This window comes from Chlorocebus sabaeus, chromosome 25, assembly GCF_047675955.1.
Source record: "Chlorocebus sabaeus isolate Y175 chromosome 25, mChlSab1.0.hap1, whole genome shotgun sequence".
In the NCBI taxonomy this organism is placed as follows: Eukaryota; Metazoa; Chordata; class Mammalia; order Primates; family Cercopithecidae; genus Chlorocebus; species Chlorocebus sabaeus.
Genome location: NC_132928.1, coordinates 27,763,330 through 27,780,292, shown reverse-complemented (window position 1 = coordinate 27,780,292; position 16,963 = coordinate 27,763,330). Strand labels below are relative to the sequence as shown.

At 45.3% G+C, this 16,963-nt stretch overlaps 1 protein-coding gene and 1 long non-coding RNA gene across 7 annotated transcripts in view; one reads left to right on the top strand and one right to left on the bottom strand.

Moving 5' to 3' along the window:
• The window catches only part of LOC140710260 (uncharacterized), a 65,316-nt gene that overhangs the window by 23,091 nt on the left and 25,262 nt on the right, over positions 1–16,963 (bottom strand). The window contains exon 2 of the long non-coding RNA XR_012091217.1: positions 4,194–4,371. This is a non-coding gene — a long non-coding RNA (uncharacterized lncRNA). The remainder of the gene's footprint in view (positions 1–4,193; positions 4,372–16,963) is intronic.
• The window catches only part of NAV1 (neuron navigator 1), a 280,884-nt gene that overhangs the window by 244,905 nt on the left and 19,016 nt on the right, over positions 1–16,963 (top strand). For 3 of the 6 annotated variants that reach the window (XM_007988960.3, XM_073011645.1, XM_037986169.2), the window contains 6 exons: positions 1,817–1,987; positions 3,084–3,136; positions 3,900–3,923; positions 4,035–4,112; positions 7,136–7,219; positions 7,822–7,933. In XM_007988960.3, coding sequence (XP_007987151.3) covers positions 1,817–1,987; positions 3,084–3,136; positions 3,900–3,923; positions 4,035–4,112; positions 7,136–7,219; positions 7,822–7,933 — 522 coding nt within the window. The remainder of the gene's footprint in view (positions 1–1,816; positions 1,988–3,083; positions 3,137–3,899; positions 3,924–4,034; positions 4,113–7,135; positions 7,220–7,821; positions 7,934–16,963) is intronic. The other 3 variants (XM_073011644.1, XM_037986165.2, XM_037986167.2) reach the window with 3 other exon arrangements.

The following is a 16,963-nucleotide window of genomic DNA, read 5'->3' as shown; positions in this document are numbered from 1 at the left end:
GTGGGCTTTGGGTTTTATCTCATATTTGACTCATGCTCTATTGGGTTGTTTCATGGTGCCTCAGTTTATCCACCTGAAGTAAGACTGAAGGTAGAGTACTTCAAGATCCTAAACTGAAAAGTTGCCCCTGGGCACAAGTTGTAGGATCCTTTTAGCATCAGAGAGCCTGAATGGTGGCATGGAAAAGCTGTAACCCAAAGCCCAGAGATCAAACCAGTGCAAGAGCAGGCATATTGAACTGCCAGAAAGGAGCCACCACACCCAGTGCTTCTAGGGCCAGCTAATGAGAGGGCAACACTGAAATGTCAGGCCGATGGGGAGGAAGGAAGGAAAGGTTGTTGATTGCCAAGGACAAGATCTGCCTCCAAACTCAGCCAAGTCCAGATTCCTCAACTGCTCTGGCTGAGCCCAGTCCATCCTAACCCTGAAGGCAGGGCTGACTAAGATGTGTCCTGGCCACACCCTTCCTAAAGCCTAGGGAGAAAGGAGAGCTAGGAAATAAGGAAGTGACTTGGAGACAGGGAGGCGAGGAAGCCTCAGATACAGTCTGGCCTAGCACAGTAGCACACCAGCCCCAGTTCTGGGAAGCAGTACGCCATGATTGACCTACTAGGAACCCATTCAGGAACAGTGCCTGGGATAGGCCTGTTATCTGCTTGCTGCATCTCTTTAAATCCATCTCTTCTTTCAGCTGAGTAAAAGAAATCAGTTAATAAAAGACAAGGACCTGTAACACACCCATGCAATGACTGTGGGGAATTTGAGGAAAGACTAGGAATTGGGATCACTTGGCCTAGGGAAAAGAACCATTCTTCAGACAGGATCATCTGGCCTCTGAAGGGCTACTAAATGGAAGATGGGGCCAGCTTTTTCTCTATCTCCATTGAAGACCAAATAAGAAGAATTGCATTTGTGCTGTAGAATGAGGGGCTGGGCTAAGCAATAATTACCTTAGGAATTTGAAAAAGTCAACAGAGAGGTGTGCCATCTTCTTCTGCACAGGTCTTTATGGACAGATTAGACATCCACCTGCCTGTATGGAGGCAGAAGAATAGACAAGGGAGCTCCTTGTGGGTATGAAACCCTGAAAGGCTGTAATCCCAACAAGGGGCAAAGGGGTAAGGCATCTTCAGTTTACAGGATTCAGCTGAGCCCAGCTTCAAAGCACATTCCACAAGCCTTACCTGACACTTTCACCTGCTCTGTCCATCTGACCTTCAAGCTGGGGCAATGCTAGGCAAAGAGGGCCGTGTTTCTTGATGCTTTAGAGCCAACCCAGTCACTTAGAGTGACACTACTTTGTGGGGAGATTCTCATGCCCTTCCACAATGCCAAGGCCACTGAATCCCGTAGCCCAGCCCCCTTCTCTAGCTGGTTCTTTTTCATCATTCAGATCTGGCTCTTGGTTTGAATTTTCAGTCCTCCTGAGCTGGCAGTTTTGTTTTAGAGAACCACAGCATCTCATTTTCATCAGCACATCCGAGTGATGTGAAGGTCTCGGAAAAGCTGCCAGGCCCCCAGCCTAACCTTCAAAAGCAGCAGCTCTGAGGCAGGCAGGGTTGAGGGAAGGTCTTTATTCCAGACAGCAGGGTCCTTCTCCATTAGGGCTTGATCTCCCCAGGAGGGACCCCGCTCCTAACCATCAGCTGCTTGCACACTCCCACCACTGCACCTGCCCCTTCCTCTCCTGCCCTCTCCCCATTTGCCTCTCATGCTCCCGGTGCTCCATCCCCCAAGGGCCCGGAGAGCTGATGACCCTGCCTCTTTTCCTGCCCTCCTGCTCCCTCTCCTATCCCCCTTCCCTCTGTCCTTCCAGTGAGTCCCACTGCGGCCACCACGCCAAGAATCACCCGCTCCAACAGCATCCCCACCCACGAGGCGGCCTTCGAGCTGTACAGCGGCTCCCAAATGGGGAGCACCCTGTCCCTGGCCGAGAGACCCAAGGGAATGATTCGGTCAGGATCCTTCCGAGACCCCACGGATGATGGTGAGACTTCATGCCAGCGCGGTTCACGCTCATTCCAGCTCTGCTGGGTCCCCTCACCCACCACCTCCACTCCCACCACTCCCACCACCACACACACACATATGATTCACAGAACATCAAGTTGGGCCATTTCAGTTTTTTCTCCCCATCCCTTTGAAGGGTCTGGGGGCCCAGAAACCTTGGGTGGCACACCTAGCACTGGGGCATTGGGATGGAGCATCCATCACTGGGGCTGGGGGAGGGAAATTGAGCATGGAAGGGTTAAATGGCACGCCTCAGGATGCTCTGAAAACCACAGCTTCTCTCCTCCTCATTCTAGCCATAGTCTTTCCTCCCCACAGTCTCTCAAATATATGAAAAGAAAACAGGACATAATAGTAGCTCTTAATAAATCCTTACAAATAATTAGGCATCTCATTCCTCTTTCAAAAATGTTCCAAAGATGAGCACCAGGGAGGGCCATCTGATTGTTGGTGGTGATCTGGGTGTTAGTATTGATCAGAGCTAGAAGACCAGGCTTATGGCAGCTTAGATCTCCCATTATTATTTTCAAGATGGTCATTCCAGGAGGCATCTGCTGCAGACATGCTTTAGTTCTCACTGTAGGTTCTACTGAATAATCAGAATGACTATTCCTCACTTAAATATTGTTTTCATCTGAATGATCCCCAAGATCCTAAGTACATCCCCCAGTACTGAGAGGAGGAGGCGCGGGCAGAATTGCAGTATTTGTTCCGAGCAAATCTGATGAGAAACTCCCCTCTCCTGCGGCTAAAGTGCTTTCCTGACTGGGAAGATAAGATGACTATCCATGAAAGTCGCCTTTCCCTTCTCTGAAACCCTGTGCCCCTCAGAGCAGACTGAGCAAGGGACTGACATACCCAGGCTGCCAGAGAATGTAGGCTGAAAGAGGAGGCTAGCTCGACTCAAGACCTTGCTTTGGGCTCTTTTGATGCCAGTTGGGTTCCCTACTCTGTTCTGTTTGCTCCAGATGCCCTCCAGAATCATAATCCAAACTCTTGCCTTAGGGGGTCTTCCAAAAACCCCTTGTCCCTGGAACCCACTGTTAACTCTTTGTGTTCTCCTTCTCTTTCAGTTCACGGCTCAGTGCTGTCCCTGGCCTCCAGTGCCTCCTCCACCTACTCCTCAGTAAGAGCATTAACTTCTCTTCCCCTCTCATCCCCTCTCCTCTACCATCCCATGCTCCCTAGAACCTCCTTGGAGTTGGGTAACTGGGCAGGGAATGGGGGTACTGCTCTCTCTTTACTGTACCCATTGGGGTGGGAGTAGGGGAGGCACCTAGAGCTTGTAGCACTGACTTGGGTGCCTCAGGACCTCCATGGTCTTTCTGACCCCGCCACCAGCTCCTGAGCAAGTCTGGTGATTTTTGTTGCCCTCCTTTGAAAAATGGAGAATCCCCATGTTAGCAAGCCCTTTCTGTGCCATGGTAGATGGGAAGCATGTATGGCAAGGTGAGATGAATAGGTTTCTAGGACCCGGACTCCAGAACCCTAGAAGTGACCAAGTGTTTATTGTGGGGCGCCAGCCACAGCATTTGGCTATTAGGCATTTCTTGATTCATAGATTTGTTTTGCCCCTAATTCTTTTCTCCAAGTTGCTGGCAATAACTGTTAGTTCTCAAACCGACCAAAGTCTCATTTCCTAGCCTTTTTGGCAATGACAAAGTTTGCTGGAGATGAGCTCCAAATAAATCTTTTATTGAAACCCTAGTATAGATCTGAGCCGAGTCCTGTGAGGAGCCAGGGCCAGGAAACAAGAGTTTCAGCCTCTCTGCACCTCTGAGTCATGCTTCTTCACATTTCCTACCCTGCCACCGGGACCTGACTTCTTCACCTCCATAGTAACTACTTCCTTTCTCTCTCTTTCTCTCCTTCTGTGCTCCCTTCTTCAGGCTGAGGAGAGGATGCAATCTGAGGTAGGGTGCAAAGCCTTTGTCTCTGCTTGTTAACATCACTGCACCCCATTTTCCTTCCAAATCTTACACAGCTTCTGTAGCCAGTAGTTTGTGTTTCTCTTCCTTTTACAGCAAATCCGGAAGCTTCGTAGGGAACTGGAATCATCCCAGGAAAAAGTGGCCACCTTGACGTCTCAGCTTTCTGCCAATGTGAGTGCCATGAAGTAGGCAAAGATCAAGGCAGTTATTTTGACCATAATTAGACAAGTTCAGCCAAGGGAGGAAAATTACCTGGTAAGGTATCACCTGGACTGAGACTTCAAGGGCATGGGTCTTCTTCACAGCTTTACGATAGAAGACTAGGGGATTGTTCTTCCCCTTCTCCGAGGCTCAACTTTTATGACGAACCATTTTGCTTCCACTCTAATTAATAGGTATGGATGAGTTCATGTCTGATGGGCTGAGCTCCCTAGAGAAAGAGAATAAGATTGATTATCAGTGGTTCTGCATGGAGGCAGAAACAACCTTGCCATTGGTCATGGACAAAAGCAGTTATGGATTATAATTATAGGGCTCTTAGAGCCTTTCCACTGCCCTGGGGGGTGTTCATGTCTTTGTTCATGCCACATAACTGTGCAGGCACATAATTGGTCATTAGAATTCTGTCTGGTGACCGCGACACTACTGAGAAACCTAACTCCCATTCTGGTCTGACTCCTTCATTCCCAACTGCCTTTTCTGAGTAGTCTCCTTGGGCAGATGGTAGAAACAATCTGAGGTTCAGGTTGAGAGCTAGAGTTCTTTGTTTCTACCCTCAGTACCTCTGTTTAGAATGAGTCTATTTCTTTAGGCCTTAGTTTTTCTACCCTGTGACATGGGGAGAAATGAAGCCACCGCCTCTAACCAGGCTGTGGTAGTTTCTCCCCTGTGACTGAGTTGCAAACAGAGAACATAAGAACCATTTTCCCCCAAAGCTGTAAACAACAGCTGAGCCGGATCTGCAGGAGCTTTCCAAGTGTTTGCACAAAAGTAACCATGTCTGCAATTTCCGCAGTAGTTTCTGGTTTTCTCTCTGCCCTTCCTCTCTGGGGAACCCAGCTGTCAGGCCTGGGGTCTATCCCTCGGAATTAGGTAGAAGAATCTCCACCAAGATTCTGAATGTTTCCAACACATTTCAGCAGCAGTTCCCTCGCCACACTAGTTATTCTCTTGATTCTCTTTTCCCAAACCCTCAATTCATAGGTTGTACCAGTTTGTTTGAAGCTCATGTTAAGCACTTTTTCCCACTCTTGGGGGACCCATAAGAATTGTAACATAAACAAGAACCATCTTTTCTCTCCCTCGTGCCACACCCACCAAAGCAAAAGGCCTGGGTCACGTCCTGCACACCCCAGGAAATTCATGTCTGGGAGATGCTGGGGGGGAGAGGCGCCAGGGAGGCAGAGAACATTATTATGTCTGATTCATTTACACTGCAATCTGTCAGCCACCATGCTGTCAAGGCTGGGCTGGAGCCAAGAAATTGAATTTAGAGGGTGATTTTTCTTAGAACAGGAAGTTCCATTTGGCTAAGAGAACAAACTAAACACCCAGACATGGTGGGTTCTGCATCTTAAAGGCAGATTTTTGCCGAGGGTCAGAACCCTGCCTTCAAGCAGGAGATGGGATGCTGGGACTCTAGGAAGGTTCCACAGCTCTCTTCAGGATTCCCTGACTACAAACCAAACTTCTGTCATGTTCCATGGAACTTCCTAGCTACTGAAGCTGAGGGCACAACCTAGATGGAGGGTCCCAGACCACTTTACCCCTCTCAAATGCTAGCCTTTCTGCAGCGCCACTGCTTAGCCCTGAGGTCTTACAGGTACCCTAGTCTGGGGTTGAGATTAGGGGAAGGGTCAACGTAGGGAGAGGAAGTGTAGGGGAGAGGGGGGAGGAAGCCCAGCCAGAGCAAAAGGGGTCCCCTGGATGGGGAAAGGCAACACAGAAAAGCATACAGGGGTTCTTGGGGCCTCTCGTGAGTAGTCTTCCAGGGACTACAAGGAGTCTACAAGCAGACACACAGGGATGTAGAGAAGCAAACCAGAGAAGACCTGAGGTCAAGAAGACAGATGTTCCCTGCACAGTGGGTGAAAGGAAACTGCGCAGGTCGTGACATATTATAATCTCCTCAGAGCCCAGGTCTTGACAGATTTATAGTAGAAGTGCAAGAGGAGGCTCTAACGGGACCAAAGGGATTGCCTCCAGCCCTGGTCCTATGTAGTAGGTTCCGAACATGTGGGGCAGTAGATGAAAACTAGAGTTGACCCAACAGGGAGGGAGAATTGTAAGCCAGCAGGAGCCATGAGAGTGCCACCAATTTCCTAGAGCTCTGCATGAAGGAGCTGCCCAGAGTATGCCCACTTCTTGCTCGGGTCACCAACTTGCTCAGATAGTCTCAGGATGGCTATTTCTCCATCCCCAAGTGCTCCCCTTTCTAGCCCCCGGCCTCATTCCCTTCACCTTGCCTATACATCTTGCAGCCAGTTGGCCAACTAGAGGTCAAACTATGCCAAACCAAATGGCCTTAGCTCCTCCACTCAGCACCTTTCGGAACTAGCCTGCCTCTTACCTAGAGAACCCTTTGGTATCCTTCACTCCTCATGAAACAGACCTGACACCTAGTGGCCAAATGGTGGAATGCCCCTGCAGTTTCCTTCCAGCCCTGTAAACCCAGATAATCTGGGAACAAGGAGCAGCTGCAAAGCAAGAAAGGGTGAAGCAGTGAAGTAGCAGAGGAGGAAGAGATGCACCAAATAATTTCTGCCAGGAGATTATTTGGTCCCATGGGAGTCGGCCCACTCCACAATGCAGGAGTTAAACCAAAATAATAGGAACGACCTCAGAGGCTATGGCCTGCCTACCAAGTTGGCCACACCAAATATCACATAGAGCAGAGGGATAGTCCTACCTCTGGTAGATGATGGGTTTTAGATCTCAAGTCTCCAAGAGCCTCCAAAAACCTGCCCTACCCTCAACCTGGCTTCATTATTCAAGAAGCTAATTCACACCAGAAAATGTCTTTGATTTCCCCTTTGTCTGCTCAGGGAAGTCAATATTTTTTAACCACCAAGAGGCGTGCCAGCACTGGTCAGCTCTGAGATACAGGAAATCAGTTAAAACTATTTCCCATTGTCAGTCATTGCCTCTCCCCCAGCCTTATGCAATTTAGCAATCTCTTTTTGTGTTTGTTTCAGGCTAATCTAGTGGCTGCTTTCGAGCAGAGCCTGGTGAATATGACATCCCGCCTGCGACACCTGGCAGAGACGGCCGAGGAGAAGGTGAGAGGCCTGGGAAGGGGAGGGAGGGAGGGGTGGGTGCGGTGAGGGGGTTCTCCTGGACAGAGAGGCTGAGGCTGACCTCTTCTTGCTCATGACTGCCCGTTTCTCCCCACCTCACTATCACCCTGGATTCTCAATCTGCCCCCAATACAGTGTGAGCATATTCCTTATCCCAATTCCCTGCCCTTCTCTGTAAGTTTGGTAGAATTCCAATGCCTCACCCATTGCCTGACACACCATAAGGGCTCCTGCTAATCCCAACTAATGATGCTGTTTTCTTTTTTTTTTTTTTTTAAGACGGAGTTTCGTTCTTGTCGCCCAGGCTGGAGTGCACTGGTGCGATCTTGGCTCACTGCAACCTCTGCCTCCCGGGTTTAAGCGATTCTCCTGCTTCAGCCCCACAAGTAGCTGGGATTACAGGTGCCTGCCACCACGCCCAGCTAATTTTTGTATTTTTAGTGGAGACCAGGTTTCACTGTGTTGGCCAGGCTGGTCTTGAACTCCTGCCATCAGGTGATCCACTCACCTCGGCCTCCCAAAGTGCTGGAATTATAGGTGTGAGCCACCGTGCCCAGCCAACGCTGTTTTCATTTCTCTCTTAGGACACTGAGCTGCTGGATTTGCGAGAAACCATAGACTTTCTGAAGAAAAAGAACTCTGAGGCCCAGGCAGTCATTCAGGGAGCCCTTAATGCTTCAGAAACCACACCCAAAGGTAGGACAACCAGCCACAGATTGAGAGGGAACAGGGGTGGCAGGAAAGGAAGAGTATTACAGATTTTTATCTGGGCCTATAGTATTCCAGGTCCTATACCAAATCTCTAGAAGGTGAGGGCCTTTAGATACCCTTTAGTGTGATGTCTGGACTGGTCAGTGAGGAGTACCAGGGGCATGACCCCAGCTTCCCAAGGGATGAAGGCAAGTAGAAGAGACCTGTAAGCCCCAGGGGTCCTCTCCTTAACCTTTACATCAGGGCCAAAGAGCCATCAAAGCCCATCATTAAAATAGCCCTTAACATTTTTATGCAAATGTGTTGTGTGTCCACACACATGCACATAGATACACACACACACACACACACACACACAATCTTATTTGATCCTCACTTTAGTTCTCCAAGGGAGATGCAGTCTACTCTTCCAATGAAACAACCAAAGTTCACATAGGTTATATGGTGCTGAAATGGCAAGTTAGCCTGGATGTTTAGTCACCAGTCAAGCTTTGCTACAGAAGTCAAGATGGATGGGAGTCTGATGCCACAAAAATCTGTGATCTCTAACTCCAATCAGGTCTTCAAGATACCTTGGCAGTCCTCTTACTTGTCCACAGTCAGTTTTCTTTTTTATTCCACTATTAGTGATTCCCAGCTTTCATTGCTTTTTTCAAGCTCCTCGTTCCCCCACTGACTTGCCGTACTCTGAACATAGCCTTGGCCCCCTCCTTAGTTAAGAAAATGAACATTTTCAAGAGAGAACTCCATTTACTCTTCCCCACTGCATGTGTTTATATTCATCCAATGCTTATTTGTTTGTCTCCATTTTGTTGAAAGGATCCATCCCTTCTGGCCAAGAGTGACCACTTATCTAATGTTTTGGGATGCCTTCTTTAGCAACCATACAACCTCCCTCCACGCCACACATGCCCTTTTCTACCTCTCTGATCTCTTATGCTCTATTCATTCCTTCTCTGCTTATAAACCTGCCAAAGGCTCTTGTATCTTAAAGGGGAAGGATGTATCACTCTATGTTCTAACTATAATCTTATTTCTTTCCTTCCTCTAGTCGATCCTACCTTTCCACCTCCCTTTCACACTTAACCCCACTATAATTACGCTTCTGTTACCATCATTCTACCAAAAACACTTTCACTAACGTCACCAGTGACTCCCATTTTTCCAAAATCCAACTTACAAGTGTTAGTACTTATTTTACTTTTTTTTCTTTTTTTTTTTGAGTCGGAGTCTCACTCTGTTGCCCAGGCTGGAGTGCAGTGGCGCGATCTCAGCTCACCACAACCCCCACCTCCCGGGTTCAAGCGATTCTCCTGCCTCAACCTCCTGAGTAGCTGGGACTACAGGTGCGTGCCACCACGCATGGCTAATTTTTGTATTTTTAGTAGAGATGCGGTTTCACCATGTTAGCAAAGTGTTTTCAAGACTCATCCATGCGGGGCGTGGTGGCTCATGCCTGTCATCCCAGCACTTTGGGAGGCCGAGGTGAGCAGATCACTAGCTCAGGAGATCGAGACCATCCTGGTTAACACAGTGAAACCCCGTCTCTACTAAAAATACAAAAAATTAGCCAGGCTTGGTGGCGGGCACCTGGAGTCCCAGCTACTCAGGAGGCTATGGCAGGAGAATGGCATGAACCCAGGAGGCGGAGCTTACAGTGAGCCGAGATTGCGCCACTGCACTCCATCCAGGCTGGGTGACAGGGCAAGACTCAGTCTCAAAAAAAACAAAAAAAAAAACAAAAAAAACAACGAAAAAACAAAAGACCCATCTATGTTGTATCATTCCTTTTTGTGACTGAATAATATTCCATTGTGTAGATATACCACAGTTTGTTCAGCCATTCATCAGTTGATTAGGTAGGCATTGAGTTGTTTTCACTTTTTGCCTATTATGAATAATGCTGCCATGAACATTCATGTACAAGTGTGTGTGTGGACATACGTTTTTAGTTCTCTGGGGTATATACCTAGAAGTGGAATTGGGGGGTCATATGGTAACTCTATGTTTGACTATTCGAGGAATTGGCAAGCTGTTTTCCAGAGCAGCTGCACCATTTTACATTCCTATCAGCATCATATGAGAGTGCCAATATATCCATGTTCTTTGTTTTTGTTTTTTTGAGATGGAGTCTCGCTCTGTTGCCCAGGCTGGAGTGCAATGGTGCAATCTCAGCTCACTGCAACCTCCGCCTCCCAGGTTCAAGTAATTCTTCCGCCTTAGCCTCCCGAGAAGCTGGGATTACAGGTGCCTGCCACTACGCCCAGCTAATTTTTTTTTTTTTTTTTTCCTGTATTTTTAGTAGAGACAGGGTTTCACCATGTTGGCCAGGCTGGTCTTGAACTCCTGACCTCCAGTGATCCACCTACCTCGGCGTCCCAAAGTGCTAGATTACAGGCGTGAGCCACCACACCCAGCCCTATAGCTCCACATTCTTGCTAACACTTACTGACCTCTTTTTTGCAATAGCCATCTTAGTGGGTGTGAAGTGGTATCTCATTGTGGTTTTGATTTTCATTTTCTTTATGGCTAACAACACTGAGCATCTTTTCATGTGCTTATTTGCTATTTGTATGTCTTTATGCAGAAATGTCTATTCAAATCCTTTGCCCATTTTTAAAATCAGGTTGTCTTTTGTTGTCGAGCCTTAAGAGTTTTTTAATAATTCTGAATATTAGACCCTTATCAGACATATGATTTGAAAAACAGTTTCTCTCATTGTATGGGTTGCTGTTTCGCTTTCTTGAAAATATTATTTGAAGAACAAAAGTTTTCCATTTTCATGAGGTATAATTTATCTATTTTTTCCTTTGGCTGCTTGTGCTTTAGGTGCTGTATCTAAGAAATTATTGCCTAATCCAGGGTCATGAAGACTTACTCCTGGGATTCCTTCTAAAATTTTTTTTAGTTTTAGGCCTTTGTTCCATTTTTGGTAAATTTTTGTACATGGTATCAGGTAGGCAGTCCAACTTCATTCTTCTACATGAGGATATCTAGTTGTTCCAGCATAATTTGCTGAAAAGACTATTTTTCCCCCCTGAATTGTCTTGGCACTCTTTAGGAAATCAATTGACCATACATATATGGGTTTCTTTCCAGACTTTCAGTTCTATTCCATTCTTCCATATGTCTATCCTTGGCCAGTACCACATTGTTTTTATTACTGTAGCTTTGTAGTAAGTTTGGAAATTGGGAAGTGTGAGTCCTCCAACTTTGTTCTTTTTCAAGGTTGTTTTGGCTACTCTGTGTCCTTTGCATTTCCATGTGAATTTTAGGATTCGTTTGTTAATCTCAGATTGAATTTTCCTAGGGATTGCATTGAATCTGTGTATCAATTTAGAGAGTATTGCCTCTTAACAATGTTAAGTCTTCTAATCCATGAACAGGCATGCCTTTATCTAAATATGCTTTCATTTTTTTCAGTGATATTTTGCAGTTTTCAGTATATGAATCTTGCACTTATTTTGTTAAACTTAGTTTTTATGCTGTTGTAAACGGAATTGTTTTCTTAATTTCTCTTTTGAGTTATTGATTACTAGTGTATAAAAATACAATTGATTTTTTTGCACATTGATCCTATATCCTGCAGACTTGCTGGACTCACTTATCAGCTCATTTGGTTTTACAATCTCTTCTTAATCTGTATTTCTATCCATATCAGTCTCCTGAGTTCCAGACCTTTACTTCCAACCACGTCTGGATGTTTCCACTTAGTTGACCTCATAGAGATATCTCTAACTTAATATGTCCAAAATTAAAGTCATCCCCTTCACCCCACTTACAAACACACAAGCCAACCTTTTCCCTTCTACAGTTTGCGCATCTCAGGTATTATCATTTGCCTGGTTGCCCAAGCCTCTAATACGAGAATCATCTTTGATTCCTCACTGTTTCACCCTGTATAGTCAGTTAGTTCTAACTCCTACGTAGATCTCAATTCTATCCCTCTTATGTGTTGTCACTATCCTGGCTCAGGTTTTTATCGTTCTTCTCCTAGAATATTTCAATAATTTCCTTACTGGTTTAGCTGTGCTCATTCTTCCAGTGCTTTCCTTGCCCTCAGAGTAATCCAATTATGTCAGTTAAGATCAGAAATTACTCCAGGCCAGGCACAGTGGCCCACGCTATAATCCCAGCACTTTGGAAGGCCAAGACAGGAGTTCACTGTAGGCCAGGAGTTCAAGACCAGCCTGGGAAACATAGTGAGACCTCATTCTTTAAGAATTAGCCTGTAGTCCTAGCTACTCCAGAGGCTGAGTCTGGAGGACTGCTTGAGCCCAGGAGGTAGAAGCTGCAGTGAGCCGTGGTGGTTGCACTGACTCCAGCCTGGGTGAAAGTGAAATCATGTGTCGTAAAAAAAAAACACACACACAAGAAATCATTCTAATTTGAATATGGACTAGATATTATGTGAAAAGAATTACTGTTCATTTTCTCTCTCTCTCTCTTTTTTTATTTTATTTTATTTTTTATTTTTGAGACAAAGTCTCACTCTGTTGCCCAGGCTGCAATGCGGTGGTACAATCTCGGCTGACTTTAACCTCCGCCTCCCGGGTTCACGTCATTCTCCTGCCTCAGCCTCCTGAGTAGCTGGGACTACAGGTGTGTGCCACCACGCCTGGCTAATTTTTGTATTTTGAGTAGAGATGGGGTCTCACCATGTTGGCCAGGCTGGTCTCGAACTCCTGGCCTCAGGTGATCCACCCACCTCAGCCTCCCAAAGTGTTGGGATTATAGGCATGAGCCACTGTGTCCAGCCACTGTTCATTTTCTTAGGTGTGATAATAGTACTGTGGGAGAATGTTCTTATTCTTAGAAAGTACATCCATCTCCAAAAAAAAAAAAAAAAAAAAAGTATATCCTGAAGTCTTTAGTGTCAAAAGATGTATTCTCTGTAACTTATTTTCAAATTGTTCAAGAAACTGTGTGTGTGCGTGCATGTGTGTGTGTAGAGAGAGAGAGAGAAAGCAAATAAAACAAAATATTAACAATTGTTGAATTAGGTGGAGGGCATATGGGTTTTTCTGTGTGTAACCTGCTCTTCAAACATATATTTGTTGAATGAATGAATTGTGCTTTTTGCTATGAGTTTTCTTGTTATCCTCAGTTCACATTGATCCAGGCTTAACTTGGTCAGGTGAATTTCTAGGAATATTCGAAGAATCAATGCTTAGGCAATAATGCCTATCTTTATTATTTTATTTATAAATAGATAATAAATATACATGGTACAAAATTCAAAATGCACAATAATTTTCTTAATTTTTGAAGATTGCTTGATTCTGCAACGTATCATTTGCTCTTAAAAGTACTATATAGGGTCGGGCGTGGCTCCTCACGCGTATAATCCCAGCATTTTGGGAGGCCATGGCAGGTGGATCACCCGAGGTCAGGAGTTCGAGACCAGCCTGGTCAACATGGTGAAACCCTCATGGTGAAAACCTTTTGTACTCTACTAAAAGTACAAAAATTAACTGGTCATGGTGGCAGGTGCCTGTAATCTCAGCTACTCAGGAGGCTGAGACAGAAAAATCGCTTGAACCTGGGAGGCAGAGGTTGCAGTGAGGCGAGATCATGCCATTACACTCCAGCCTGGGCAACAAGAGTGAAACTTCGTCTCAAAAAAAAAATACTATAGAGTGTATTTTTTAAATGTAATTGATATATCCCAACTAATTGAAACCTCCAAATAACTGATAGGCAGATGCACATACTTTGCTACCCTTTATTTTTATTTATTTATTTATTTATTTATTTATTTATTTGAGACAGGGTCTCACTCTGTTGCCCAGGCTGGAGCACAGTGGTGCTATCTCAGCTCACTGCAGCCTCAGTCCCCGGGGCTCATGTGATTCTCCCATTTAAGCCTCCGGAGTATCTGTGATTAGAGGTGCACAACACCATGCCCAGCTAACTTCTTGTATTTTTAGTAGAGTTGGGGTTTTGCTATGTTGCCCAGGCTAGTCGCAAACTCCTGGACCAAGAAATCCACCCACCTGGGTCTCCCAGAGTGCTGGAATTACAGGCATGGGCCACCACACCCATCCCCTTTATTTTATTTTTAATTAACTAGTTTTAATTAAACTAATTTTTATCATAAAAGCAATGGATGTTCTGAGGGGGAATGTAAACTAGGGGTTGGCAAATCATGGCCCATCAGCCAAATCTGGCTTACCACTCTGTTGGTAAACAAAATTTTATTGGAAACACAGCCACACACATTAATTTATATAATGTCCGTGGCTGCTTTCAGGCTACAACAGCAGAACTGAGGAGTTGTGATCAAGACCCTATGGCCACAAAGCATAAAATATTTACTTTCTGGCCCTTTACAGTAAATGTTTTCCAACCACTGAGATAAACTATACAGAAGGGTATACGGTGAAACATAAAATCCCTCTCCCTGAGTCACCCCTCCAAATCCCAATCCCCAGAGGTAAGTACTGCTAATAGTTTTAATCTTTTCCAGAAATAAATATCTGTGTATATACAAATAAACATATATGGATACATACATTCATTTTTACATAAATGAAGATTTTTTTCTAACTTCAACTTGGCATATCCCCGTTTTTGTTTGTTTGTTTGTTTTTGTTTTGTTTTGTTTTGTTTTGTTTTGTTTTGTTTTGTTTTTTGAGACAAGGTCTCACTCTCATGCTGTTGCCCGGGATGGAGTGTAGTTATACAATCTCAGCCCACTACAACCTCCAACTCCTGGGTTCAAGCGATCCCCTGCCTCAGCCACCTAAGTAGCTGGGACCACAGGCGTGTGCCACTACACTTGGCTAATTTTGTAATTATTTGTAGAGATGGGGTTTCACTATGTTGCCTAGGTTGGTCTTGAACTGCTGGCTCAAGCCATCCTCCTGCCTTGGCCTCCCAAAGTGCTGGGATTACAGGCATGAGCCACCACACCCAGCCTCAGCATATCCTCTTGAGAATTTCCCATGCTTTTTAAAAATAACTGAAGTACTCTAGTGTCATTAACTGGGTATGATAATCGTACAAAGGGTTTTCCACATGCCTTATGAGCTTTGTAGTTCCAGCATCAGATCCTAGGATCTTGTTTTCCCTGTAGTATCAAGGGAAAATTAGAGTTTAAAAGATAATTTCTGATCATGGTGAGAGTGAGGAAAATAACCAAACCTTACCCACATCTCCTTCATCTAACAGGTTTTGTTTCTAGGAGAAAATTGCAAATAGCCACTTTACTACTCCCCTTCCTCCAGTTTAGTTTCCCTCCATTTCCTCTTTTTCATTGTTAACATAGTAAGCTCTGTTTAAAATTTTTTTTTAAATAGACACGAGGGCCTCACTATGTTGCCCAATCTGCTCTCAAACTCCTGGGCTTAAGTAATCGTCCTGCCTTGGCCTCCCTGAGTGCTGGGGTTACAGTTGTGAGCCACTGAGCCCAGCCTAAAAAATCTTTGACATCACACCATAGTTAGGCACGATGTTTGCATTGGACGAGGTTGAGTGAAATGTGCAGAGGACCTCCCTGTGCATTTCTTTGCAACTTCCTATGAATCTATAATTATTTTAAAATAAAACAGATTTTTAAAATCAGATAATATTTTACATTAGATTCAGAATTTCTGTTCTCCATTATCTATGGCACAGAGGCATATTTCCTTTAAAAGACATTGAGGGGGCCAAGCACAGTGGCTCATCCCTGTAATCCCAGTACTTTGGGAGGCTGAGGCAGGTGGATCACCTGAGGTCAGGAGTTCGAGACCAGCCTGGCCAACATGGCAAAACCCCATCTCTACTAAACATACAAAAATTAGCCGGGTGTGGTGGCAGAAGCCTGTAATCTCAGCTACTCAAGAAGCTGAGACAGGAGAATCGTTTTGAACCCAGGAGGCAGAGGTTGCAGTGCGCCAAGATCACGCCACTGCACTCTAGCCTAGGCAAGAAGAATGAAACACCTTCTCAAAAAAAAAAAAAAGAAAAAAAGAAAAGACATTGAGGGGCTGGGTGTGTTGGCTCATGCCTATAATCCCAGCACTTTGGGAAGCCATGGCAAGACGATCACTTGAACCCAGCAGTTCAAGACCACCCTGGGCAACACAGAAAGACCTTGTCTCATTAACAAAAAAGAAAGAAAGAAAAAGAAGTCCGGGCGCAGTGGCTCATGCCTGTAATCCCAGCACTTTGGGAGGCTGAGGCTGTGGTCAGGAGTTCAAGAACAGCCTGGTCAACATGGTGAAACCCCATCTCTACTAAAAATACAAAAAAATTAGTGGGCCTGGTAGCGGGCACCTGTAATCCCAGCTACTCGGGAGGCTTAGGCAGAGAATTTCTTGAACCCAGAAAGTGGAGGATGCAGTGAGCCGAGATCATGCCACTGCACTCCAGCCAGGGTGACAGAGCGAGATTCTGTCTCAAAAAAAAAAAGAAAGAAAGAAAGAAAAGAAAAAGGAAAAAAGACATTGAGAACTGTCCCTGATCTGGCCTGAGCCTAACCTCACCCTTACTTTTTTCTGTACCCCCACACATGCCCTCTGCTGCTTCCATTCCAGACTACCCACAGTTCCTCAAAGCAAAGCCAGTTCCCTGGACAGTGCCTTTGCTTGTACCTTTTCTTCAGCCCTAAATACGTTTTCCAAAATTCCCATCTGAAAAATTTCTATTCTTTCAGTTCTCAAACATCTTTTGCTAATCCCTTCCTTCCCTGTTGTAGAAAAGTAGATTATTTTTTGTGCCATCACAAACCTTCTCAGAAAGTGAAGATTTTCTACCCACCAGATGAGAAAACTGAAGCTCTTTCAGGTGGAATGCAGAGTACATGGCTAGTAATGTACTTGGCTAGTACATGGCTAGTCCTTGGCCTTGGACCACCAGATAGCCAAGTATTGCTAGAAAAATCATGAAAAATGGTAGGTTGATGTCTCCATAAAGAGGGCTGGCTTTAGTTAAGTCCTTAGACTGATTCAAGCTGAGTTCATGACTCCATGCTAACTTCTGGTTCTTGAGAAAAGGAATCATTTCTTATTTAATTCTTACCTTTTGCAC